This window comes from Podarcis bocagei (genome assembly GCF_964188305.1).
Source record: "Podarcis bocagei genome assembly, chromosome: 4".
Classification (NCBI taxonomy): domain Eukaryota; kingdom Metazoa; phylum Chordata; class Lepidosauria; order Squamata; family Lacertidae; genus Podarcis; species Podarcis bocagei.
In genome coordinates, this window is record NC_138128.1 from 19,324,228 (window position 1) to 19,352,198 (window position 27,971).

Consider the following 27,971-nt stretch of genomic DNA (forward strand, 5'->3'; position numbering starts at 1 on the left):
TATAATATATTTGTATATCGCCCTTCAGCCATGGATCTCAGGTCTGTTCACAACATAAAAATACAATGTAAAAATACAAAAAACCCACAAACCAGTAACCCTCCTCCCCACATAATAATGAACTAATGACAACAAGGCTAGAGGGGGAAGAATTTGGTAAGCCCAAGGTAGTTTCGATCCCCCTTCCCCTAAAAAAGCAGTCCATTTGTGCCATAATGCAAAGTGTATTTGGCACCATGGAGTGTGATGCAAGCAATTGTTAGTCACGTTTGAGAAATGAATTCATAAAATATTTTGGGCAAGCAGAATTCCTATGCAAAAGTCCCATCAATGCAATCCTGTACTTGTCTACTCAGAAGTAAATCCCACTGAGTTTAATAGGAATTGCTCCCAGTTAAGTGTGTATAGCAGACATGTCCAGCCGGTCATCCGTGTTCTACAGGTAGATACTGGGGGTGCTTCAGGTTGATCACTGGCTTAAGAAAATTGTTCGCCTGTGTGCTCCTGATTGATTGATCGATCTGCGTCTCGCCCCTGGCGCTATATCTCATAAACATTGCCATTGTTGCTGTGAAACCTTATATTCCCTGTGTTGTACTCCCTGAAAGCTCAAAGCTCAACAACTCTGGAAAATGCTCCCCCCAAAAAATCTCGAAAACTTTTGGCAATGACAATGGGTAGATCACTGCCAGTTTTATTATTCTGGGAGTAGACTGTAGTCTCCTCAGAGCTGGACGTGCCTGGTGTATAGGATTTCACCCTGAATGGCTCTTTAGACTTTGTCCATAGTGACCATGGAGATGTGTGTGGGCATATTATGTAAAGCAGGGATAGGCAGAAGATAGAGCACAGATGTTGGACTACCTTCTGCCTGCTACCCACTTGCTATTTTTGAAAAGATCTTCTGTTCTTAAGGAAGTATGCAGACCCATGATATAATAATAATAATAATAATAATAATAATAATAATAATAATAATAATAATAATAATAATAATTTATTATTTATACCCCACCCATCTAGCTGGGTTTTCCCAGCCACTCTGGGTGGCTTCCAACAAAGATTAAAAATATATTAAAACATCAGTCATTAAAAACTTCCCTAATGCGGACTAGTTCTGCCTAAACTGTTAAGAGAATCTGAAAATGCATTCATAGACCATGAGGAGTCAGATCTCTCAAGACTTGGCAGCCCATCTCCGCTTTTGAAAGTTCTGTGATTCACATGGTGTCAGTCTTTTCCAGCGATGGATCGTGCACACTTCTTGCCTATTAGTTACAAATAAGCAATTGTATCTAAGTAATATGTTCTTTTCTTCACATTCTCTATTATTCCAGTTATACAGAGCTTACGTTGCATTCCCAGACTTCTTCCGCAACTCTACAGTGCAGTGGTGGAAAAGAGAAATTCAGGAGTTCCACACCAACCCTACCAATCCAGCAAATAGCATTAAATTTGATGGCATATGGATTGTAAGTCCTGCACCTATTTTAGCATTGTCTATGTTGTTTTCTACAGCTATGGATGTGGAAAACAGATACTGGAAAAACGCAACTCTTATTTTCAGTGGATTAATGTCATTTTAGTTTTTTTACACTAACAGTTATGTTTTTATGCAGAGAAAACTATCCAAATTATCTTGAAATGTGCTAGTAATAGGATACGTCTACATTAATGGGTAGATTATGATTATGAAGATTTAATTTATTAACCACCCTTCACCCTAAGGTTCCAGGGTGGGTTGCAAACCTTTAAACACAACATTACAATACAATATTTAAAGCAATTTACAATTATAGAAATAAGTTGGATCCTAAAAATATACACTTCAAGTGTCAAAGGTTATGGCAAAGAGGTGAGTCCTTGTTACTAAAGGGTTGTCTGGACCATATCAAATATGTGTGTCTACCCATAAATCATTGTTATCCTATTTCTGCTTTCATCTGGTTTGTTATCTTGACCCTGTGAATGTTGTCCATCATTTCAGTGCAAGATGCAAATAAATGTATATTAGCATTTACCAGAGCCCAGACCCCCAAGGTTTTTGTTATGCGGAAATATATTGACACTGAATTTGCTCCTCAACACAGTACAAGAAATGTTTGGGAGGTGGATGAAGGAAGCCTGTATTTATTTGGATGAAGGATGGGATACAATCCACCCCCCCCCCAATACTATTTTTTCTGGAGTTCTAACAACAACAGTCAGGTACAGAAGAATACGAAAGAATAAATAGATTTAAAAGAAAAAAGAATAGTCACAATTGTTGATAAAGGAATATAGGATGCAGTTATGAAATTTACTGAGTCAATAATAAAACATTCCAAGAGGAAAAGGATGTGTGATCTATAATTATAGAGGGTCCCATTTTCTAAATCAAAACAATAGCATTTTAAACAACAACAACAACAGAAAAAGTAACCTTGAACTGTCTTAAATCCAGACACTCACATATACCTGTGATACCTGATGCTCCCAAGCAATGTACAGTAGAAATATCTTTTTAATAAATTATTTTATAGCTTCCACATATACGTCTCCTACATATACACAGCATATACTTGGGCTCATTTCTTCATTTCATCTTGGCATGCCTTCAGTATTCTTGGACACCTTGAATGGAGAGACATGATGCCTCCTCATATATTTTCATAGTATAATCAAAGACTATCAGAAACACAAAGGATGGTCCATATTGCTTATGTGTTTTGTTTTGTTTTCAATGTAAGGATATGAATGAACCAGCAAATTTTGTCAATGGTGCAGTTGGTGGCTGTGGGAACTCCGAACTAAATTTTCCTGTATATATACCAAGTAAGTGTAATTACTATGCCTACTTTTAGATCACTTGTAATGTTGTTGTATACCAGGTGTGTGCTGAGTTTGGGACAAATCATCATCATCATCATTTTTAATTTGTATACCATCTTTCTATCTTAAAATACTCAAGGTGGTTTACAAGCTGAAGAAACAAAAAATGTACATCCTATAACAATCTAATGCACTACAAAAATGTAATAATAAAACAAAACTTTAAAATAAGCAACCTATATAAAAAAGTAACATTCAATTATTAGAATAGTATAAAATAATAATATCAACAAAAAGGAGTTAAACAGAAATCCACTCAACAGTTACAATAAATAATTTCTAAACTATAATCAATAAAATGGCAAGCCATAGTACATAAAATAATACAATACAAACTGAGAAGTCGAGACTGGAGGGTGGAGTAAGGCAGGTGGACGAAGGCCTTGCCTGATGAAGTCTCTCCCCTCAAAGTTCTTCCTCCAGGCACAGCTTCCTTAAGAAGAGTAATCATGTAATCATGAAGGGGCCACAGTCATACCTTTACCACCCATACATACATACATACATACATACATAGACATATACACACAACACAAATTCAGAAGAATCAAATTAATATTTTGTCTATGCCATTCAAATATCATACCTCTGGGTCTACTCCAAACCAGAAAATTTAATTTTGATACTCCAACATGACTTTATAAATTGATTTTTAAATATGAAAACAGAAGATGGGTAAGATTTTGTTTAACCTCTTTTAATGTTTTGTTCTTCATTAGACTTATTAGGAAGAGAAGTTGGGCTGAGTAGTAAAACCTTATGCATGCAGAGTCAACAATTTCTGGCGGATGGAACCCCAGTTCGACACTATGATGTTCACAATCTATATGGCTGGTCACAAACGAAGCCTACATATGAGTAAGTTACATGTTGTTGTTTTTCCTTTTGGGGTACATTGTTTCCCTGGGGCTTGTCTTACCTTTTAAACAATTCAGTTCTCCATTTACTAGAAACAATTTGTACAAATGATTTACAAAGTTATACAAGGCTTATTTTATCTTTTTTTAAAAAAACATAAAGGTGCTCAACATATGTAAATCTTGCCCTTTCCTTTATTTGTACTTGTTCAAACAAGAAAAAAAAACCCATCAAAATTATTGAGTTCTTAACTAGTATATACTGTAGGGTATATGTTTCACAAATACAGTTGTACCTTGGATCCCGAACGCCCTGGAACTCGGACGTTTTGGCTCCCGAACGCCGCAAACCCATGATTGTGATTGTTCTGGTTTGCGAATGTTCTTTTGGAACCCAAACGTCCGATGGAGCTTCCGTGGCTTCTGATTGGCTGCAGGAGCTTCCTGCAGCCAATCAAGAAGTCGTGATTTGGTTTTCGAACGTTTTAGAAGTCGAACGAACTTCCGGAACAGATTCTGTTTGACTTCCAAGGTACTACTCTCCCTCACAACTAGCAAGTAAGTGCTTATGGCAGTGTTTCCCAAATTTGGGTCTCCAATTATTTTGGGATTACAGTTCTCATTATCCTTGACCATTGGTCCTGCTAGCTAGGGATGATGGGAGTTGTAGTCCTAAAACAGCTGGAGACCCAAGTTTGGGAAACACAGGCTTATGGTTTACCGCTAGAACACTAAGTAAGTCCCACTGAGCTGAATGGGAGTTACTTCTGAGTAGACATGCATTGGATTACACGATTAGCATTCCTTCAGTGGCCAGAACTCTGCAATATCAATAATCTCTTCATGGAACATTGGAAGCTGCCTTATACTGAGTCAGAGCAATGGTCTACCTGGCCCAATTCATCTCAACTGACAGGCAGCCATTTTTCAAAGTTTCAGGAAGGGTGTAGTTAACCAATCTAGGGAACACTATGCCATTCATTGGTATTATGCTGCATAGTATTCTGTGGTAGATTCTGAAGGCTGGTAGCCTTGAAAGTTTCTGTTAAAAAGGTTACAATAAGTTTATGAAGAAGGGTCTGATATTGGCCATATTGGTATGCTGTGTACTTCAACTGACATGTTGAAAATCCAGGGAAGTGGCAGCGGGGTTGAGGTGGGAAAAACATTTTTACATGCTAGGGCTGTAATTTGTCACTCCCCTCCCACTTTCCATCACCAGTGATGTGGATGACATTCAAGATCTCCAATTCATGTTAGCAAACACCATGGCAGTGCATGCGCAATGTATCTGTAGATGCTGAGTGCCATGGGAACAGCCTGCATAGCCTTTTAAGCATCAAGTTTCATTGTCTTGTTTCTAAGACTGCAAGTACTTTGGGGCATGATATTAAGAGACCTGATTCCTCACTTAGCTGGGAGCAAATTATTTGTACACATATTCTAATAACCAGATTATGTTGTGCAAACTTAATTGTTGACCTGGTTTATGAAACCAAATGGCCAGCTTAGTGGTTTTAATATGGATGTTTAATTACATCCTGCCAAACACTCTTGTTTCCGTGCATTCAGATGCAACACAGGGAACATATAAATGGGATTCCTCTTATGAGAGGTATTCAAAGGCCATCTTGAGACAGTCCTATGTGATGCAGATGCAGAAAGTTCCGGCAACTGTAATAAAGACTGCTCTGCCATTCACTGATGTCACAAAGCAGTTTTCAGCATTTTTGATAGGCCATTAAGACTAGCATAAGAAATTAAAGTTGAAAATAACCCCTTGCTCCAAGCCTCATATGTGATGGACTACTTTAATTAAAAAGCTTGTATTTGTTTGGCTAGGATTCCACGTAGGCTACACTGAATGATGATTTTAAATTAAGTGTTCTGTATACCCATTCTTAAATTAATAACCTTAACAATTCACTTTTTAAAAAGTAAATGTTAAAGAGGGGCAAGAGGGTGCATATTATGTAAAGAAAATGGGCAAGACTTGCTCTTCAACAATTTATTTCTTCAGCTCTGAGGCAACTTTATTACATGCTAATTCCTTATTGAGTTATATTCTCTTTTAGATAATCTCCGATCTAATGGTAATATTTCTAGGTTGTTTCCTTTCCAATTCAATGAGCAAGCAAAGAACAACATCCCCTCCCCTTAAACACTCCATGGACCTATGGACCTTAATGACCTTGGAGCCCTTGATAAGTTTGATATTACTATGGAGAAAGTGGGGTGGGGGAAGTAGAGGCCAGGAGGCCACCTTTAAAAAAACAACAACAAAACCCTGAGTACACGTTATACGTGGCAGGCTCTTGGCATTTTGCTGTCACTCATGACACTTGCAAAACTGCTGAATGGACATGGGTGAGTGGATTCACATTCTCTAGTATCAGGTAGACTAAAGTATGATTTGAACATTATCAGCAGGCAATAACTCAGCACTCTGGATTATGGTATCTTTAAAACTGTAAATAATGCATTAAAAATTGCTTTCTTCTGTAGAGAAGACACTGCTAAGCCAAGTATTGCTTTGAAACTATTTACCGGTTTCATTCAAAATATACAAACTTATGAAGGGATAGCTATCCGCTAAATGAGGGACGTGGGTGGCGCTGTGGGTTAAACCACAGAGCCTAGGGCTTGCTGATCAGAAGGTTGGTGATTCAAATCCCCGCGACGGGGTGAGCTCCCATTGTTCGGTCCCTGCTCCTGCCAACCTAACAGTTCGAAAGCACGTCAAAGTGCAAGTAGATAAATAGGTACCGCGCCAGGGGGAAGGTAAACGGTGTTTCCGTGCGCTGCTCTGGTTCGCCAGAAGCGGCTTAGTCATGCTGGCCACATGACCCGGAAGCTGCACGCCGGCTCCCTCGGCCAATAAAGTGAGATGAGCGCGCAACCCCAGAGTCAGCCACGAGTGGACCTAATGGTCAGGGGTCCCTTTACCTATCCACGAAATGTGGCTGAGCCAAGACAGCCTGGTTTATTATTGGTTTCACTTTTGTTATTATCAAATTGCCGCTCCCTTTTTCAGTGTGAACAGACAAACATCCATCTGTTTTTCCTCCAGCTGCTCCACACTATTAGCAAATCAAGGGCGGTGTACAAAGACTTTCAAAACTGATGCCTAAGGGTCCTGGGAACTGTGTCATCCTCTGAGTTAGCCCTCAGAATACAGCCAGTGGAAGCCAAGAAGCTTTCCAATTCCTAAGCCTCTCAGACTAAGATCTTGAAAGCTCCCCTCCCCGCAACTGACCAAATATCTTTAGAAACCATCCTTGCCAGTCCATGCAGCAGAAGGTCAGATGAAGATTGTGGAAACTCAGGTTCAGATGCCCACTCAGCCACAAAACTCACTGGAGGACATTAGGCCTGCCTGTCACACTCTGAGCACCAGTTGCTGGGGGATACAATTGGGCAGAGTGCTGCAGTTGCACTCGTGTTCTGCTTGCAAGCTTCCATAGGCAACTGGTTGGTCACTGTGAGAACATAATACTAGCCTAAATGGTCCTTTGGTGTGATCCAATATGGCTGTTCTTATGCTCACACTTCTCCGAATGTGACTGCACTTTGTTTGCAACTTCAACGTATCACAATACATATTATGATTGAAAATTCACAGTTCAGCGTTATTTTGACAGAACATATGGATCGGAATATGTAATTTTTAAGAGAGAAAAACATATCCAACTAGAAATAAGATATTAAATAAAGAATTAAAAGTCCATATTTTGCGTAGGGATGTGTGACTTTGTCTATATCCAGTCCTTGTCACTTTTGCATGTGAGAACTCATAAGTTTACTCTGCCCCATCTCCACAATCAACAGCACATTTTAAACAAACAAACAAAGCTGAAAAAGAATCCAGATTTAAATATAGCTTTAAGAAATCTATCACAACACATTTTCTCTCAAAATAATATATTCTAAATATGCTTGCTTTTCATATTAAATTTGGTCATGTCTTTTGAACCAAGAACTGTATTGAAACATTTGGCAAGTGCAAAGGCCAGTGGAAAATATTAACTTTAAATGTGAAGATTTAAGCCTGGCAGAGGCAGAACAAGTATTTTAAATAGTGTTTTGGTTATACCACCCTTTTTTTGCTGGTTTAATTTATGCTGAGTTGCCAGGTCATCGAGCTGAGTGGGCTTAAGATACAGCCTAAGTACCACCCCCTCTGTTCTTGCCACACCATGCTTCCGCTGTGCCCCCTTTTCACATTTTACGGCAATTTAAGATCAACTTGGCTTGAGTCAACTGCGTAGATCCTGGCTGAGCCGGAATATGCTGGTATATCTCTGGATGAATCAAGGATGTAGGAGCTAAGCTGTCACATCCTGACACAGCTGGCAATCTGCTTATCCTGGCAGATTTTCCTATAGGATTGCTTCCTTACAATTGCACTGCTTTGGAGTAAATGTTCCAACCTAGCCTCCATGTAGTAGAATCTGAATAGATGCTTCTAAAAAATTATTTACATACCTGTTAATTCTATATATATTGGTTCTAAATATTGACTGGATTTTATTTCTTTTTTATTTTTCAAATATTTTATTATTAAAATAATTCAACATTAATACATACATATTACGAATATACAAACAGACATTTCATACAATCCTTAAAAATATTCATACATACCCACACTCAGTCCCACAGATACTTCCTTTTCCCACCACCATCCCTCACCCCACCCTTGTGTTAGACTTCCAATCTACTCAATTGCAATTTCTTTCCACTTCTTTTACTTTCTTTCACACACTTTTAAACCAATTTTCTACTTCTTTTTCTGTCACACATTGTTATCCATCTTATTTAGTATTTCAGTATTTATAACAGAACTTGTTTATTCTAATAGGAGTTCTGATTTTTCAGTATGATATTGCAAGTATCCTTTAAACACCTTCCAGCCCTAAATATTCGCTGGATTTTATTTCTGACTCATTTGGTTTCTGTTTTAATTTCCAATCCTAGTGCTTTACAAAGTGCCACCGGAGAACGTGGCATTATCATTCCTCGTTCAACATATCCGTCGAGTGGCAAATGGGCAGGCCATTGGCTTGGTGATAACTTCTCGCGGTGGGATCAGCTTTTGAAATCTATAATTGGTGAGTCAAATTATACATTGTTGTTACGTTTTATGATGGGTAGTATGTTTTCTGGAAGTTTTACTTGTTTTTAATGAGCAAGATTTTCTTAATAGTGATATTACAAAGTTGTTGCCTGATGAGAATTGGTATCCCATTTTGCAACAAGAGTGCATAAATAAAAACTAATGGCCATAGAAACTAATGGCCAACAATGGAAGATTTATGTTGCACTCCTAATAAGGTGATGACTGTATTCAGCAGTATTTACAAAGTATGTACAAATCCTAAGTGGGTTCTCAAGGCTTTTTTTGAGAAGCTGGTACTAATGTGACTGATTTCATGTCATAGAATCATAGAATCATAGAATCATAGAATCATAGAGTTGGAAGAGACCACAAGGGCCATCGAGTCCAACCCCCTGCCAAGCAGGAAACACCATCAGAGCACTCCTGACATATGGTTGTCAAGCCTCTGCTTAAAGACCTCCAAAGTAGGAGACTCCACCACACTCCTTGGCAGCAAATTCCACTGTCGAACAGCTCTTACTGTCAGGAAGTTCTTCCTAATGTTTAGGTGGAATCTTCTTTCTTGTAGTTTGGATCCATTGCTCCGTGTCCGCTTCTCTGGAGCAGCAGAAAACAACCTTTCTCCCTCCTCTATGTGACATCCTTTTATATATTTGAACATGGCTATCATATCACCCCTTAACCTCCTCTTCTCCAGGCTAAACATGCCCAGCTCCCTTAGCCGTTCCTCATAAGGCATCGTTTCCAGGCCTTTGACCATTTTGGTTGCCCTCCTCTGGACACGTTCCAGTTTGTCAGTGTCCTTCTTGAATTGTGGTGCCCAGAACTGGACACAGTACTCCAGGTGTGGTCTGACCAGAGCAGAATACAGTGGCACTATTACTTCCCTTGATCTAGATGCTATACTCCTATTGATGCAGCCCAGAATTGCATTGGCTTTTTTAGCTGCCGCGTCACACTGTTGGCTCATGTCAAGTTTGTGGTCAACCAAGACTCCTAGATCCTTTTCACATGTACTGCTCTCAAGCCAGGTGTCACCCATCTTGTATTTGTGCCTCTCATTTTTTTTGCCCAAGTGCAATACTTTACATTTCTCCCTGTACTTTACATTTCTCCCTGTACTTTACATTTCTCCCTGTCTTTGGGTGAGAGTTCCAAAGGCTAGTGGTCACCACTGAAAAGGCCTTGTCTACTGACAGAATCATCTGAAAATCTTGATGCAAAACTTACCTCCACTGATTTGTGTCTAACTTGCATCTCACTTATTATTCTCACTGACACGCAAGCTCCCTCTCCCCCCATTCTGCTAAAAATGCAAAGAAGTTTTGTACATGATATGCACACACACATTCCAGGCTTCCAGCACATAAAAAATTGTACATAACTGTATCAAAATGCACATGCAGCAATATCAGGGATACAATTATGTGGCAGAAATATAATGCAGCATGGAGGTCCAATGCATGCCAAGCTTGTTTGGGTTAGTACTGCCAAATTCCATGTATAAATGCAACTGGATTATATCTTCATCCCTAGCCCTGTGTTTTGTGCCTGTCACTTTAAGTGATCTCAGTTACAGGCAAACGAGAAGGATTCCTAGAGTCAAATTAAAGCGCTTTTGACACATGCTCTGTCCTATGCTTCCATTTTGGCCTGCCAGTTAACTAGCATTCAGCTTAACGGCTTGTGTGTATGTGACTGAATAAGACCCAAACAAAATGTTAGATAAGTGACTTTTACAGTGAAGGGAGATGCATTTGATAAACTTAGACTATTGCTCTTACAGGTATGATGGAGTTCAGCCTTTTCGGAATATCCTACGTAAGTCTGAGTCATAACCCCACAATTTAACCTATTATCCTATATTTGAAATAATATGTGGCATTAATACTTAGTTATTTTAATATGTTCAGACTGGAGCAGATATCTGTGGTTTCAATGATCATACAAACTACCAAATGTGTGCCCGTTGGATGCAACTGGGAGCCTTTTATCCATTTGCCAGGAATCACAACGGCATAGGCTATATGGTAAGCTTTGCTATGCATTTTTTAATTACTTGTTTTAGTTACATTGTGAAAATCTGCTACTTTTCCATTGTGCCCTCATCTAAAACTGCTATGGTCAAATCCTTACCTCATTGCTGCAGTCTCCTCCTCCTGAGCATTCCCTTGCCGCATCATCTTCAATTATTATTATTTTTATTATATTTAAATTAATATACTACTTAATGCCAAGATGGCCTCTAAGCAGTTTGCAAAACACCAATTAGACAACATTTTTAAAACACAGATAATTAATAATAGAATGTGCAATAATTAAAATGTACACTAAAACAACCCTACTAATATATTAAAATATAATCTACCGTGATTTAAAACAAAACAATCTAATTGAAACAAGACAGCAATGAAAATGGGAGTCTCCAGTTCAGAGAAGAAGGGAATGCCATTGTAAAGAGGTGTGCCTTAAAAAGCCCGCAGAATATCAATGTAGATGGGGCATCTCATATGTCAATAAGGAGTGCATTCCACAATACCTGGTCACCACCTCTGAGCAGATCTTTGCTGCCAAAGCATTCCCTGTCCAGTCCACATGATGTCTCTTTTCAGACACTAGATTGCTATGCCCACTAGATCAGAATGGTTATTGAAACTGGTAGAATATGCTGAGCTAGATAATCTCTCGGAACAGATTAAAGATAAATCTAAGCAGGAGCATTTCAAATTGGGAATTTCTTAAGAGATATTTAAAGAATAATCGGTTGCAGCCTTTGAGTGATCTCTGTAAATAATCCATGTTAAAAGAAAGAAAGAAAATATGAGTATTAATTCTTTATTATTAAATATGTTAATAAGTTTATGCAATAGGTTTATTAAAATAAAAAGAATATGGAAAGGATGGAAAGTCAAAGTTTATGTTGAAAAATTATTGTTAGAAGATTTGTATTCTTTTGTTTGTTTGTTTTTAATGAATTTGGTTTAGAGATAACAGTGAAGATACAGTTCTGTTGTACAGATGTAATTACGGACAATAAAGCATGGAAAATGTTAAAAAACAAAGAAATATTGCTATCCCCTTTTGCATACCACACAGGCCGCCCATCCCGTTTCTCCGCCTGAGGCGAAATGGGAATCGCCACATCCTGGCCCACCTTAGGGCACCCTATGTCTCCTGCCACACCCTACTTCTGCTACTGCTGTGCCCAATTTCTCACTGAACATGGCAGGAGCTGGAGCACTGCTCAAAGAGTGTTGCTGCTTGCTCAACTTCTCTGCCCAGGGGCAGGGAAGGTGAGTGGCAATGCTGCAGAATGTAATGCCTCCCTCTCAGCAGTGGTGGGGCAGGTGGAGCACTGCCTCAAGCACTTCCGCCGCCTGGGGCACTCCACACAAAGGTTACTGTGCTTTGGCATCTTAGGAACCACCGTGTTAAACAGTTAAGTCACCCCTGACAGTTAAGTCCAGTCACAAACGACTCTGGGATTGCGGCGCTCATCTCGCTTTACTGGTTGAGGGAGCCAGCAGTTGTCCGCAGACAGTTTTTTCGGGTCATGTGGCCTGCATGACTAAGCAGCCTCTGGCGAAACCAGCGCAGTGCACAGAAATGCCATTTACCTTCCCACCGGAGCAGTACCTATTTATCTACTTGCACTTTGAGGTGCTTTCGAACTGCCAGGTTGGCAGGAGCAGGGACCGAGCAATGGGAGCGCACCTCGTCGGGGGGATTCAAACTGCCGACCTTCCAATTGGCAAGCCCTAGGCTCAGTGGTTTAACCCACAGCGCCACGCGCGTCCCTTCTTTTAAAGGAAGCACGGTACCTGAAAGCACAGAAAAACAGATCACGCTTAGAAAATGGGTATTGTAGAAAATGGGTTAAAAAGTGGGGATAAGTTAAATAGGAAAAAAAAAAAACAGGACTATTCTGGAGTAGCAAGATCTATTTTTATTGCACATTTCTAAAGAATTGCCACTTCCTTTTTTAAAAAAGGCAGTGCTTTATCTTGCAGCAGCACACCTTTCAATAGGTCTTTTAAAAAGCCTTTAAAAATGTAGATTCAGGGTTATCATGTTGCCTCCAGTCTAACCCAATTTGCCAAGGTATTGTTCCTTTCCTTTAATAAAGATTGAAAGGGCCGCTTGACATCACTCATTAGCACTCCTTTCCCCCCCTTTAAAAGTCCTGAGTGGTGCCCTGCAGGAAATAAGGCGAATTTAGCAGAATGTGTCACATGTTCTGTAGACCGGACTGGGAATTTTTCTTCCCTTCTGTCTCACACACTTGAAATTTGTGAAATGTTTTCAAAGGTGAGTGGTGCTACTGTGAATCGGGGGCACAACTCATTCCTCCTTATCTCCTTTTCCATTCTGCAGAATATCACTTTGGACCAAGTTCCATCATTTGTTGCTTAAAATAATGTTGGCCCCAAGAATTCTGCCCAGATATTTTTATCTCTTTGGGATGGGGGGCAAAATTGGTGAATAGTAGGAATTTGGGTGGGGAAATTCAAGATGAAGTGGCAGAGAGATTCCCCACCCCACCCCAGAAATCTTTGTTGCTGCCTCAGTCTATGGCAGAGGGACTCTCAGCAGTGTAGCTGCTACATTTTCTAATTTGGGACAGAAATTCCCAAGGCATTTAAGAGGGGTGTTTGGGTTCTCTCCCATCCACAACTGTGTTGTAGGGAATGAACCACCCTGTGAATTAGTGTGCAGAGTATCTGGCCCAGCTTTAACATGGCTGATATAAATGTTGAAGCTGGGGCAAATAAAAAGTAGAATTGGTCCAAAGGAGCAGACCATGAGGGTTTTGTAATACACCATATGAAGAAGGAGAGCAGGTTTTTCCCTGATGTTTCAGAAGGGTCTGGTTCACTTATTTATTAATGTACTTAATTCCATTTCTGTATCACCTCCTGTGGCGATCACACAGGGCTCCCGGACGGTCTATTGACCCTGTGCCACCACTGTGATTGCTTTCTTCGCTGCCACCAACCCGTTTCTCCTCATGGGTACACACGGAGACCAGACAGTTGTAAACATTAACAAATAATCAAGTTTATTTTATAGGCATGAACATGGTTTCAGTTAATTTTTCTTGGCTGTTTCTTAATTTTAGTTCCTTAACTGTCCTACTTGTTCCTAATAACTTTAAACTGATTATTCCAACAATCTATCTGACTCTACCTAACAACTCCTCTCACTCCCTCACCACACAACTCAACCAACCTACAGACTTAACCTCCCTCCTCCTTCTTCAACTCCCAACTCTCAACTGACTTTCACACAACTCCCCCTCTAACCCTAACTCCACCTATCAGTTTCCACTGGCCAATCACATCACACTCATTTTAACCCTTTCCTTATGACCCACCTAGGAGGCAAACGCCACACCTCCTATCAAAACTCTCATCGTGATTTAACAAGAAAAGCACATTTGCATTCTTATTCTGATTTTCATATTAATTTATTTTAATGCTATTACGTTTATACCCACCTTTTCCCCACAGAGCTCAAGGTGGATTATTGGGTTCTCCCCGGTGCTATTTCTCTAGAAAAATAGGTACTGGAGCTCACCATGAACTTCTTCTCCATTGTTCTTCCCATTATATCCCTGGTTCTTTCCATTATATCCTGACACCAACCCCGTGAAGTAGTTTAGATTGAGATGTGGTGACTGGCCCAAGGTCACTGAGTTAACTTCATGGATATGTTGGAATTTGAACCACTGTCTCTCTTTGTCCAACATGCTAACCACTGTACCACACTGGTTCTCATACATGCTGAAAGCTTTCTCTTCATGACTTGCCTATGCGAATGATCCATCACAGATCTAACACTGTTGAAATAATGCTTACATGAAGTACAGTGTTTTTCAGTGAGGCCAAGCCACTGATTCAGCTACAAATAATCAATTGAAGTATAATCAAATTATAGACATATATTGAGTAAATCAGCCCTCTTGTGGCAATCGTTGGATACCATAGTTGTGGGGGCCAAATAAAGCTGAGAGCATGCCCAGCTTATGTTGACCTAAAATAGAGTTAAAAGAACTCAGATAGCTGAAAGACAACAGTTATATGACTTAAAATGTCTCCCTAATATATGCACAATATATGTGGTTCTAGGTGTGCCATGTATAAATACTGGAGAGAGCTTCAGTAGGTCTAATGACTAGGCTGCTTTGTGTTTTTAGAGGCAAGATCCTGTATCCTTTGATCGGGCTTTCGAAGACCTATCCAGGAATGTGCTCAATACCAGATACACTTTGCTCCCCTATCTCTACACACTGTTATATGAGGCTCATGATCACGGAAGCACAGTTGTGCGCCCTTTACTCCACGAGTAAGTATTAAATGTTCTACCAAGTTCATTTGAAATGTAAGCTTGTTAGACAAAACAGTCCTGGTCACCAGTGCTAAAAGGTTTGCTCTTTTTTAAAAGACTAAAATGTATGTGCAGACTTGTAGCGTGAGTTGTAGCATGGCCTACGGCACTGACAGGTATTTCAGTTTTCTGTGTTTATTAAAGACTTAGGGGGATGAGTTCAACATAGTTCTGTGGGAATCGCTTGCCTGATAGAATGATCTCTCCTCTCCTCCCACTGTTGTGCACCATTTTGGGGTTCTCCCAACATCCCCACAGCCAGTTTGTGGGTAGGGATTGTTATGAAGGTAGCGTGTCTGAGGGAAGAGTATCGTAGCTTCCCACAGCTCCTTGGAGAAGACACAGAATAAAAATTGAAATATGTAAATGAAGTCACTAAGGATAGGATCTCATAACTGCTTTTGAAGACTTCCTCTCTCATGTAGATAATTCCTTGATGAGGTGCCTGTAAAGTCAAGAACTGAGCAAGCAGCACAAATATGTCCAGGGATCTTGGGGCCATGACTTATATATGTTTTAAATCTTGTATATTTTGGCAAACACCTGAAAATAGCTTAAGTGTGCTCTGTATTTGTGTGAGTACATCAGTTTAGCAGCATATTTATGCTAAAAGCAACTGATAAATATAATAAATAAATACATTATGTGTGCTCTGAGCCCAATTTATTGCCAGAAATGGAGCATCTATGTCGAGATTTTAGGGGCTTTTTTCTTTTCTTTTTTAAAGATACTGGAAAAACTGTCTCCTTTTTTTGTCACACACACCCCATCTGCACCCATTATTGATTAGACATATAAATTAAACTGCTTCAATATTCTTCAATATTTTGATCACTCTGCTAAGATATTCCAGATCCAAATCTATATCCATTTTTAATATATAGTGAGACTGTTTTTCCAGTAGCATTATCACACTTAATAATTTATTGTATTGCTTTCAGATTTACAGATGATAGAACAACATGGGACATAGACAGACAGTTTCTCTGGGGACCAGCATTGCTCATCAGCCCTGTTCTGGATGAAGTAAGTAGATATGTAAAGGCAAAGTTTAAGAATAAGAATAATAAAGATTTTTTTCTACAACATTAATGTACGTATTTGATTTACAGAATCAAACAACAGTGAATGCTTACTTTCCTGATGCCCGCTGGTATGATTATTACACAGTAAGTGAAATTCCTTTGAACCATCTTCCAAATGTGAAAACAGATTAAATTAAGGGGGAAATGTAATATGTCGTGTTAAGGGCTTTCCAAAATTCCAGGGAATCACAACTGCTGAGGGTCATGCCTTTAATGCACGTGTTACATAGCCAATAATCATGTTGTATGGTAGCCTATCCTGGGTTTGAAGATGCTCCTTCAGGTATACTGGGCCGAGGCCATTTAGGGATTTAAAGGTCAGCACCAACACTTTGAGTTGTGCTTTGAAATGTCTTGGGAGCCAGTGTAGGTCTTTCGGGATCGAGAAGCAAGATCCACTGGTAGCTTTGCCTGGTAAAGCACTTTTGCCTTGTGCAATATCCCCTCCCCACCTGTTCAGCTCTCTGTATCATAGCCCATTCTGTTCCAGTGGGTCCCCCAGCCCTAAGGAACAGGCCTGGCACCAGCAGAGAGATAGGTCATGGGCCAAGGGACCCTCACCAGCCTGCTCAATTGTGCAGCCATTCACCACCCTCCCCACTAGGCTCCCTAAATGTGTCACCACAGCAGCCAACAATGCTGCTGCTGAATGGGAGCCAAGCTCCCAAAATGGCTGGCTGCCATTTTAAATTACCCGAAATGTAATGTTGGCCCACAGATTTGTAAAATGTATTGATTTAATAGATTGGGGACGTAGTCAAGGACACTGAACTGTGCTGCCACCTCCAAAGCAGTGAGTCTTGGGGAGGAGACAGTTTACTTCTTGTACTTGTAATTAACGATTGGCTGGATGTTTGTGTGTGTGCACAGATTTTAGCATTAGAAAATAAGACTGAAAGTTCCCCCTTTTCATGAACAGAGCAAGGACATTGGAGTCCGAGGAAATTATTCTGTCTTACAAGCTGAGCTTGAACACATCAACCTTCATCTCAGAGGTGGCTACATTATCCCATGGCAACTACCTGATCTGAATACCAATGCCAGGTACAGTCAGATATGTGGGATTTTATTTATTTATTTTTTTACAAATTATTTATATAGGTAGATCAAATCAAAAAATACATAGATATTCAGTAGGAGCTACAACTGATTGCCTGTTTCCATCCATAGGGTTTATCAAGGCTGTGTTGTGTGGAGGCTAATAACTTGGCAAATGATCAAGTTGGTGTCAGATAACCACAACGTTTATTGGTTACTGCATACCTTTGGTGTGGCATAGGGTGGGGGCTCCAGTGATAAGCAGCCAGTACTCCATCCCACCTAGATTAAAGGGAGATTCTTGGGTCCCTTCCATAGCCTTAAGTGCTACTGGCAGACCACTCATGCAAGTGTGGTGGCCATGCTGGTTCCCAGAGGTGAGACTAAGGCCTTGAAGTGACAGCCTAAGACCTGTAAGAGGGAAGGGAAGGGCCAACCTCCTGGTGTCAGGAACATGCCCCCCCCAAGTGCAGGGGAAGAGTTAGACTCAGAAATAGAACTCAATGAATGAGGGACCGACTCTGCAGATGAGAGCTGCCTGACAGAGTCGAGAGAGGGCAGTTTGAACCCCCCTACCAGGGAAGACTCTGTTAGCTCTCTAGAAGAGGGAGAGTTGGAAGGCAGTCAGAGCATTGCTAGGCAATCACCAGATAAGCAGAGGTATAAGACTATGTCGAGTGAAAGTGAGGAGGAGGGAGGCCAGCCTCTCAGTCCCCGCTCTAGGTGCTTGGAAAGATCAGAGGGCAACAGAAGGGCAAGAGGGAAAAGGCAGGAGTTTTGCATCCTTCCTGCCATGGGAGGGGTGAAGTTTCAGACTCACCAACTGTTGTCAATGCGAGCAGGTGAAAAGCCATGCTCTGGATGTGTATGGATTTTTTTGTAATAAATGTACATAAAGCTACCAGAGAGTCATTACTTCTTATCAGGGCTTGCTTGCCTGCCAGAGATCATTACACCTGACTATGGATCCCAATGACTCCGACCCCTACTGTGAAAAGTTGCAACAAGTATTAGTGTACTAATACTAATAAACCCCCCCCCCAAAAAAAACCCCAAATGTTGCTATGAGGATGGCAAAGACCTCAGCAGTGCCAAGTCATCTGGTAGCTAAACTCCTTCCACAGCAACCAGCACCCTCACTTACAACAGGAAGCGTGAAGACAGGGATGACGCTTCGAGTGTCATGAGGCCTGATCTCAATTTAAGTCTCAGGGACAGATGACAGGTAGGAAGTTCTCTTTTAGGTCAGCTCTCCAGCCTCAGGCCCTGAAGTCTACTGGTGCTGCTGCTGGGTTCCCAAGGGTGGTACTTTTTCTGAGAATGGTCTAGGTGAGCGGCAGAGCACCCACCACTGCCACATGCCCTTTCAAATCAGGCTTGTTCCCTACTCCCTACACCCATGCAGGGCACAAATTGGGATACAGTATAGGCAGGAATGTAGTGATGTATGGAAGTGAGAGCTGGACCATAAAGAAGGCTGATCGCTGAAGAATTGATGCTTTTGAATTATGGTGCTGGAGGAGTCACTTGAGAGTCTCATGGACTGCAAGAAGATCAAACCTCTCCATTCTGAAGGGAATCAGCCCTGAGTGCTCAGTGGAATGGCAGACCCTGAAGCTGAGGCTCCAATACTTTGGCTACCTCATGAGAAGAGAACACTCCCTGGAAAAGACCCTGGTGTTGGGAAAGATGGAGGGCACAAGGAGAAGGGGACAACAGAGGACGAGATGGTTATAGAAGTTACCAACATGAGTTTGACCAAACTGTGGGAGGCAGTGGAAGACAGGAGTGCTTGGTGTGCTCTGGTCCATGGGGTCATGAAGAGTTGGACATGACTAAATGGCTAAACAACAACAAATAGGCAGGAATCCATGGCATATCGTATGTCTCAGTATGAGCGAATGATAGAGGGCAATGGTTTCCCAGTTTAATTCATAAGAGTGATGAAAACAAAATTATTTCTCATTTAAATGTTTTCTTTTGTTTTTAGTCGAAAGCAACCAATGGGTCTTACGGTTGCTCTGGATGATAATGGTGCTGCTCAAGGGCTTCTTTATTGGGACGATGGAACAACTATTGGTAAGTTTGGAAAGCTGCCATCTACAGAGTCTGACAATTAGAACAGCACCATTGGCAAAGAATGGCAAGGGCTTCCTGGGGTTTCAGGCAGGAGTCCTTCCCAGCCCTACCTGCCAGGGACTGAAACCAAGGCATCTTCACACAGAGCATGTGCTCTGTCACTGAGTGACAGCCTTCCACTTCTTTGCAAGGCTGTTGCACAGCTTATTAAGAATATGTGAAATTCAAATTAGATGCTAAATAAGTTCCGGACCACCTGATAAGAAGGTGCAACTTGCCTTCTTCTGTGTCGGCACCGTCCTCTTGAAATGGGAAACGCTGGAATGGGAACAATATTGTTTTAGCAGATTTTGAAGAACACCGCCACATGAACATAAAAAAGTCGCTAATAAGAATTTTAATAGCAGGCGTACTGAATACAAATAACCATTTTTTAAAAAAGATGATTAACAACATAAACCTACGGCCCTTTCTAAAATTACCAGTACCATGGGTTCAGCTATACTTCTCACATCCTCCTCGCATCACTGATCTGTTATCAGTAAGTAGTTCAAGACAATATAAGAGGAGCCCATATCCTGATTATTCTCACTCCCAACAGCTGCATCCTTCCAATACAGGGGTAACACAAACATGGAAAAGAAATTGTGTTGCACTTCTCCACATGGCCTGGAGTTCTGATGTTGCCCCAGTGGTGTTCATAGGAACTGCACTACGGTGTCTTCTAGCCCCTTGGATAACATCCAAATTAGATTGGTTCATATACCTAAGTATATAATGTAAATATGTCTTCGGTGGTTTTGAACGAAAGTTCACTTCCATTAATTTCATATATTTACCCTACTTAAGAGTGCCTGGCTCATGCCCAGGACAGGTCTGAAGAAAGAAACCCCCAAACTATAATGTCCCTAATCAATGTGCCCATAAAGTAGAACCTGTCTACAGAAATAAAAATCCATGATATTGCTAGGAGAGCTGTAGGATGGGGTACTTATTGTCGCTGTCTAAAGCTTGCTGTCATTGCTTCTTGCATTCCCATGCACCAATGGAAACTGCTTCTTTGTCCTTTTAGCAGTCTTCCCCTTTAATCATTCTGTTGCTGCTTTCTTATTACAGATGCATATGAGAATGGCCTTTACCTCTTACACACATTTAATGTCAGTCAGGTATGTATAATCTCTAATCTTATATCCTTGCTCCTGCTCCTAGATGATGCCGAGTTTTGGTGTAGAATTAGGTCTTTCTGAGACTAGTGATCTCTGCACCTATTTAGAAATTGATTGACTGACAGGCACTGCCCTTAGATGTTTCTTCTATTTAATTAAAATAGCAAACCCTTGATGTGATAAATTGGTACATTTGCACCTGCATATAATTATCCTGCACGTAGCAACAGGTTTCAGAACATTTGCAGTAGATGTACAAAAACAAACAATGAAAAAAGAAATAAACACACACACACATTTGGTCAAGAAACCTTAGTGTGCAATTAGTTTCTATTTTAGTTGGGTTGTCCCACAGTAATTAGTGGAGTCAATGGAACCCTTTCCATTAAGTGATGTTCTAATTAAATTGTTCAAAATAGATGTTAAATAGCCGTCTCTGGCAGCTTTAGAAGTCAAAATCTGGCTAACAATCCAAGTGCTTTGAGCATTTATACATGCAAATAGATTTGTAGGATTTGGTATCATAAATGCTTTGCTAATACATTTGTGCAATGTCCTCCATCTTGATGCTATTTCTCAAGCAAAAGTTTGTATGATGAAATCAGACTGGAGGAAGAGAGAGGCTGTGACAAGCAATTGTGAAATCATAAATAACAGCATGAAATGAAAAAAACAAACCCATACCCTTTCTTTCAGAATGCTTTGGACATCAGCCTCGCCCACGAGGGATATTTTGACCCAAACAACTTAAAATTCAGCGAAATTAAAATTTTAGGACTGTCAAGCAAACCTGTTAATGTTATGGTGTTTCAAAATGGTGCGCCAATCTCATCCAGTCATAATGAGACCTATGATTCTTCAACTCAGGTAAGGAAAAAATGTTGACACTATGAACCACTTTCATTACTTAAAAGAATTTCTCCAAATCTCTACATTTGGTGTGCTTTCATTTTGGTACTATCCTCATGCTTACATAGACACCAGAATACTTACTTTAGTAAAAGTTCTTCCCGTGCACCATTAAATCTCACATTTTTTCCCCCTAATTGAAAGGGGAAGAGGAATAAACATGGTGGTTGTATTCAGTTCCACATTGCTTGGGTCTTGAAGGCAAGTAACAGGGTGCAGGGTGCGCAAAGTATTCTTTGCTTTGTGATTACTTGTTGGGAAAATAAGGTGTCCAGTCAGGTATGAGCCCTTGTGAAGCTGCAGATGAAACCATTCAGGCTCTGTTCCCTGCAGTAAGCTTCATTTAGTGGTTACAGTATGTCTCAGATCCCAATTAGCTCTCAAGAGTGGCACCTCTTTCAAACTGCATCATCCAGCATCCTCGATATTCTGCCTCTGTCAGTAGCTAAGAATTCAGGCCTTTGCTACCACATTTAATCTAACTTGCTTGTCTTCTGCATCGTAGACAGTTTTCTCCTTTGTGTGTTGATGATCTCCATCCCTAGACTTCTAACCCAGTTCCCACTATTTGACCTATTGAAATTGCCTAAGCTTGTCTTGACATGGAACCTCCGAGTTCCACTTGGCTGTTGTCCCTGGGGAAATTTCTCCATGCCATCTTGGCTTATTATAGATGAACTGAGACAGTGGCTTCTTCCCAATGTTCCATTTCCTTTTGCTACCGCCTGCTGTCATATACATTTATAGCTATGTTTGTATGCTGCAAAGAGCCAGCTCTACTTCATATAAACTAATTAAATAAAACTACATTTCATTTTTTAAAAATGAGGCTGCTGTTTAATGTACACAGAACTGTGAAATGATTTTTGTCATTTGTTGCTTTTTTATTATTATTTCCAAAGCTCTTGCACATTCAAGGTCTTCAGCTTGCACTGGGGCAAAAGTATACCTTGAAATGGGGGCAGCCTACAGAAGATACAGAAAAATTCAATTGTTATCCATACCCAGAACCAACACGAAGCACTTGTGAAGAACGTGGCTGTTTCTGGCAGGTAAGCAACTGGGAATTGGTGAAACAGGTGAAATGGAACCATTTGATGTGCCAAAAAATTACCCAGTTTCTGAATCTCATCTGATACCATTTTGTTTTGTGATGATGAATTTTAATTTTGATCTGAAACTATGGGAATGTAAGACTTTCTTTCTTTCTTTCTTTCTTTCTTTCTTTCTTTCTTTCTTTCTTTCTTTCTTTCGGATTTGCAGTTCTACACCAATATTGGCTTTTTATGGGCAGTTTTAGCTGAGTTTTTTTGTTTTGTTTTAAAAGTTGCTTCGACCATATTTTACTTGTGAAAGATACCCTTAAATTGTTCCTTAAGCTCTTTGTATGCCTTAGCCCTCATTAGTCCTCCCATTGCCCATTGTCAAACCTATTTACTGTTTATTGCTGAAGCCTCTCTCATAGTGTTGACATACTTAATATGGTCTTTTATTTCAGGTTGTCTCTACTCCTGGTGTGCCTCACTGCTTTTATCCCAAGAATTATGGCTACACCGCTAGTAACATTCAACACAGTGCTGAGGGCGTGACAGCTGATCTGCAGAGGAACACAATCTATCCTAATCCTTATGGGTCTCAATCACCAGCTGTTGACCAGCTTCGCTTGGTAGTGACCTACCATTACAACAACATGCTGCAGTTTAAGGTAAACTGTAATCTCATGGAGTACACCCACCCCCCTAAAGATGCTGCAGCTAACAAACCTTCCCCAAGGATGGCACTCTTAATAAACCCTTTTGGTGCATCCTCTCAGTTCCATGATATGATAATCCCATCATTGCCGCTGTTGCTGGAGAAAAGTACTTTAGTATGCAGACATCAAAGGCTTATCAGCACTTACATTTTGCTCTGTTTCCCCCAGACACAGGTTCATGCTTAAGAGCTCTGTGTCTGAATGTTATTGTTGGGTTTAGGTTTGTTTGTTTTCTGCCCCAAAGCTTTCTCCACAAAAAACCCTTCTTTAGTGCTTAATCGGAGCAAACAGCAATTCAGGTTTTCTACAGATTGCCATTTGCTCCGATTGAGCTTTAATGAGCATTTTTTTTGTGGAAAAGTTCCAGAGCAAAAATTAAAATTAAAATGGGCCCTTGGACATGAAGCATTTAAGAGCATACTATACCTGGAAAAAGCAGAGGAAAAGTAAGTGTGGATAAGCACTGGGATGTATCTCCAGTGCATTCTACCAGAATAGACCCACTGAAATTAATAGATGATTTAGTCATGCTCATTACTTTCAGTGGGTCTCCTTGGAGTGGAACTAACATTGCAGACAACTTATTAGAATGTGCACGATAAGAAGCTTTGAAAAGTCAGTGCCAACAAGCAGAGCACTTCTACAATGGGGCAATAATATGGCCCTTTTTCTCTCTGGCTGTCCTTTGCTAGATTGGTCAATACAAATTTTATAATTCTGTGAAGCTTTTGCCTGCTGAAGTCATTTTTTACTGTGATTTCTACCATGGATGTTTTTGAATATATTTTTAAAAGTACCTTTTACTAGTGTGCAATGTATTAAACTGTGATTTTAAATTGGAGTGAAGTGTGCATGGGCATTGGAAAAGTGGGATGGAGATTCTCATGTAAATAAAATGGGTAATAAAACAGTAGTTGAACTGTCCTTTTGCATTGACTCTTATAGACAAGCAGGTCCTTGTGATGTTTGGTTTTGTTACATATCTTATGCACGCTGAAGAATGATCCCTTCTCCGTAGATCTATGATCCCAACCACAAAAGATACGAAGTTCCAGTCCCGCTCTTCACGCCAAGCAGCTCTCAAAGTACAGAAGCCAGCCGGCTGTATCAAGTGGACATTGTGAACAATCCATTTGGCCTTCAGATCCGACGCAAAAGCACAGGAACTATTATGTAAGTGGAGCCTTTGATTTTATCGATAGATTCATTTCAGCAAGGATCAGCAGGAAAACACCCTGAACCAAGGTCTTAATTTGCTTATGAGGCTATGGTATCATTCACACAAATTCAGACAAGGAAGGTGTGTGTGTGTGTGTGTGTGTGTGTGTGTGTGTGTGGTTGTTGTTCTTTCCACTAAACATTTATCAAGCATCCTGGCGTCTGCCTGGCCAACCACTCTTCCTGATCTCAAAAAGGTCCATAGAAGGCATTACCTCATCAACACCAGGCAGATAAAACATACCTAAAGTGCATGGTTTCTCCCAGAGAATCCTGAGAACTGTAGTTTCTGAGGGGCTGGGAGTCATAGCTCTGCGAGGGCTAAACTACAGTTCTGGGATTATTTGTGCTCTAATTGTATCATGTGGGTATTGAAATGTAGGCCTCAGGAAAGACTGTTTCATGCTACTACAGTGGTAGGTACTTTGGTTCTCAAACTTAATCCGTTCTGGAAGTCCGTTCCAAAACCAAAGCATTCCAAAACCAAAGCATGCTTTCCCATAGAAAGTAATACAAAATGGATTAATCTGCTCCAGACTTTTAAAAACAACCCCTAAAAGGACAATTTAACATGAATTTCACTATCTAACAGACCATAAAATGAAAGCAATAATCAATGTTCTGTACTATAAAATAAATAAGATAGTATTGTAGATGATAAAAATTAAAATTATTTTTTTTCCTTACCTGTACTGATGATAGTCATAAAATGAAAAACAAGACACAGTCACAAAAATGAAAAACCACACAAACAGAAATGCAAAAAATTAGCAAAAACAAAAGCACCAAATATCACCTCAGAACACTGCAATCAGAAACGGAAGACTTTAATTATGATGGCAGGGGAGACTCAAATGAGCGGGGCAAGGGCAGAAGCGAGAGGAAAAAAGGCTTAATTACTATGTGGGGGACTCAAATTTGCTGCGCAACAAACTCAGGAGCACAGCGTTCTGGTTCCAAGTTGTTCGGGAACTAAGCTGTTCGAAAACTGAGGTACCACTGTAACTGCCTGACCAGTGGTCTGCACGCAGCAAACAAACTAAACACCCCTTTTGTTAATGTATATATATAAATATATAAAACAACACCCTGCACCTTACCCATGTGAATTTTCTTGAACTTTTCTCTCCCAGTTGATAATTTTTAATGTGTGTGTTTTTCCCTCATTAATTGAAGGAGAATTCTTGTTCATTTGTTTTGAAAAGGATAAATGCTTAGCCTAGCACTAGAGAGCTGCCAGTTCTAAATAGGTCTCTCATGGATAGCATTCCATCATGACATCTATAATAACTGAGATCATTGTGAGGCTTTGATGTGAGGTTGCTAAAGAGGGTTTGTGCTGTCTGCCTCCACCTATAGTCTGCTTGTACTTTTTAGAAATTAATAAAAAAATACTACAAAAATGCAGTGAGTAATTTTTTCCCAAATTAAGACGAATCCTGGTAAGCATTGCCCCCGGAATGTCTCACCCACTCACTGAAGTGTGGAACATGTAAAGTATGTTCAAATATTTGCTGAGTTAAAAAAAAATCACTGCAGGCAAGTGCACATTTACTTTGCTAAAACAAATAGAGTATGGATTTAATCTAACATGTATGTTCACATCAAGAGGGCATTGTATTATCAATGTAGTGGCGCAGAGAGAGATGTACCGGGGAAAACTGAAGTTCTGAACAAAATTTGAAAATATCAAACAGAAACATGGTGAAACCCTTTCCACTTTGGAAGCAAGGACAAGTGTGTCATAACTCCAAAAATTTGGGGTGTGGAGATTTTTGGAATAACCTGTAGGTTTAGCACAAACATTTTTGTTCTGATGACAACTGGCCATTCAATTACTACATATTCTTCTCCAGAAGAAAAGTGTTCTCAGTTTGAATCTCACTGATTCTGTAATAAAATTAGCAATGACTCAGATAATTTCTTTGCACTTAAACACCAAGATGTGCCTGTGCCATACTAAGAGAAAGGTTGAGAATTACAGAGCAATAACCGGTAATATGTGGTACCCACATCCCAGAAACTGAGACCTCCGGGTATAGGGTGGTATATAACTTCAATAAATAAAATAAACTATATTCTTTCATTTTTCACCACCACCCCTGATTGTGGAAGGAGATGGGTGGAAATGAGCTCAGTGGCCCCTCACCTTACTCATTCACATGTTAATCCACCACTATTCTTGCATTTCTCCTCTGTGTTTTGAGGGCTAGCTATCTAGAGCATGAAACCTGCTCTACTTTAGTAGGCTCCCTGTATAATTAAGCACCTTGAAAGAGAAGGTTTCTATGATCTGCGTGAGAGCCTATTGGAATAGAGCAGATAGCCCACTGCAGACATTCTGCCTCCAATGTGTGGGGGGCTGCAGGAATGAGGACATGTGGGTTGGCAAACAGCCAACAATTATGTCCCCACTATCCTTTGGGGGTGGGAGAAAATATAAGGTTAGAGTAAGTTGGGTTTCTGTGTCGTCCAGCCAAAAGGTACACACACACGTGTATGTGTGTGTGTTTGTGAGAGAAAGAGAGAGAGAGTATATATGTAGATAGGACTACCTCAGAAATACACATTTGGAAAATAACTTAACGTGAAGTTGCCACCTAAGTTCAGCTGGAGCCAGTACCCTGACTCTTATCTTGAAAATGTGGCCAAATGTGCTTTTCAGAAGCATTGGTTATTTCTTGGCTGTCTCTCATGAGAAATGACCACTTTTCTGCTTTGCATGAGTTGCACCATATGATATAGACCAGGCACGTCCAACTCCCAAGAGACTGCAATCTACTCACAGTATAAAAGAACTGGCAGTGATCTACCCATTGTCACTGGAGGATTAACCATAGTTGTTGAGCTTTTTTATTTTTAGAAAATTTCTCAGGGGGTTGAAAGATCAACCAGGGACAGCCCGTGATCGACCAATAGATCACGATCAACCTGTTGGACATGCCTGATATAGACTAACCATCCTTCTTTTACAGCTGGAATTCTCAGGTGCCGGGCTTCACCTTTAGTGACATGTTCATTCAGATTGCTACTCGCCTACCATCACAATATGTGTACGGATTTGGAGAAACTGAGCACACTCAGTTCCGGAGGGATATGAACTGGCAGACCTGGGGAATGTTCACAAAAGATCAGCCACCTGGTGTAAGCACTGCTCCTACTTTAAAAAAACAAACAAAACCAAAAAAACTTACTGCTGTTTTCCTAGCTAGTGCCATTGCCAATAAGGAAATCTGGAAGCATTTTTCCTTTCTCCTAAACAGCTAAACCTCTCAGTTTTTAAGAATGTAAAACATTTCTAGAAAGAAAGAAAGAGAGAGAGAGAGAGAGAGAGAGAGAGAGAGAGAGAGAGAGAATGCAGGAGTGTAGAATATTTTGATTTGCTCTATACAAAAATGATATCTGAGAGTAAGTGACTTATAGCACAGTCCTAATAATGGCTACTTAGAAGTAAGTCGCATTTAATTCACTGTGCCCTATCCTCAGGTT

General features: G+C 40.3%; 1 protein-coding gene across 2 annotated transcripts in view; it reads left to right on the forward strand.

Moving 5' to 3' along the window:
- The window catches only part of SI (sucrase-isomaltase), a 265,979-nt gene that overhangs the window by 218,505 nt on the left and 19,503 nt on the right, over positions 1-27,971 (forward strand). For both annotated transcript variants that reach the window (XM_081189871.1, XM_081189870.1), the window contains exons 35-51: positions 1,338-1,472; positions 2,730-2,814; positions 3,591-3,729; positions 8,706-8,839; positions 10,634-10,668; positions 10,761-10,877; positions 15,044-15,192; positions 16,176-16,260; positions 16,347-16,403; positions 17,239-17,363; positions 19,348-19,436; positions 20,553-20,602; positions 21,299-21,469; positions 22,414-22,563; positions 23,010-23,216; positions 24,283-24,437; positions 27,458-27,626. In XM_081189871.1, coding sequence (XP_081045997.1) covers positions 1,338-1,472; positions 2,730-2,814; positions 3,591-3,729; positions 8,706-8,839; positions 10,634-10,668; positions 10,761-10,877; positions 15,044-15,192; positions 16,176-16,260; positions 16,347-16,403; positions 17,239-17,363; positions 19,348-19,436; positions 20,553-20,602; positions 21,299-21,469; positions 22,414-22,563; positions 23,010-23,216; positions 24,283-24,437; positions 27,458-27,626 — 2,052 coding nt within the window. The remainder of the gene's footprint in view (positions 1-1,337; positions 1,473-2,729; positions 2,815-3,590; positions 3,730-8,705; positions 8,840-10,633; positions 10,669-10,760; positions 10,878-15,043; positions 15,193-16,175; positions 16,261-16,346; positions 16,404-17,238; positions 17,364-19,347; positions 19,437-20,552; positions 20,603-21,298; positions 21,470-22,413; positions 22,564-23,009; positions 23,217-24,282; positions 24,438-27,457; positions 27,627-27,971) is intronic.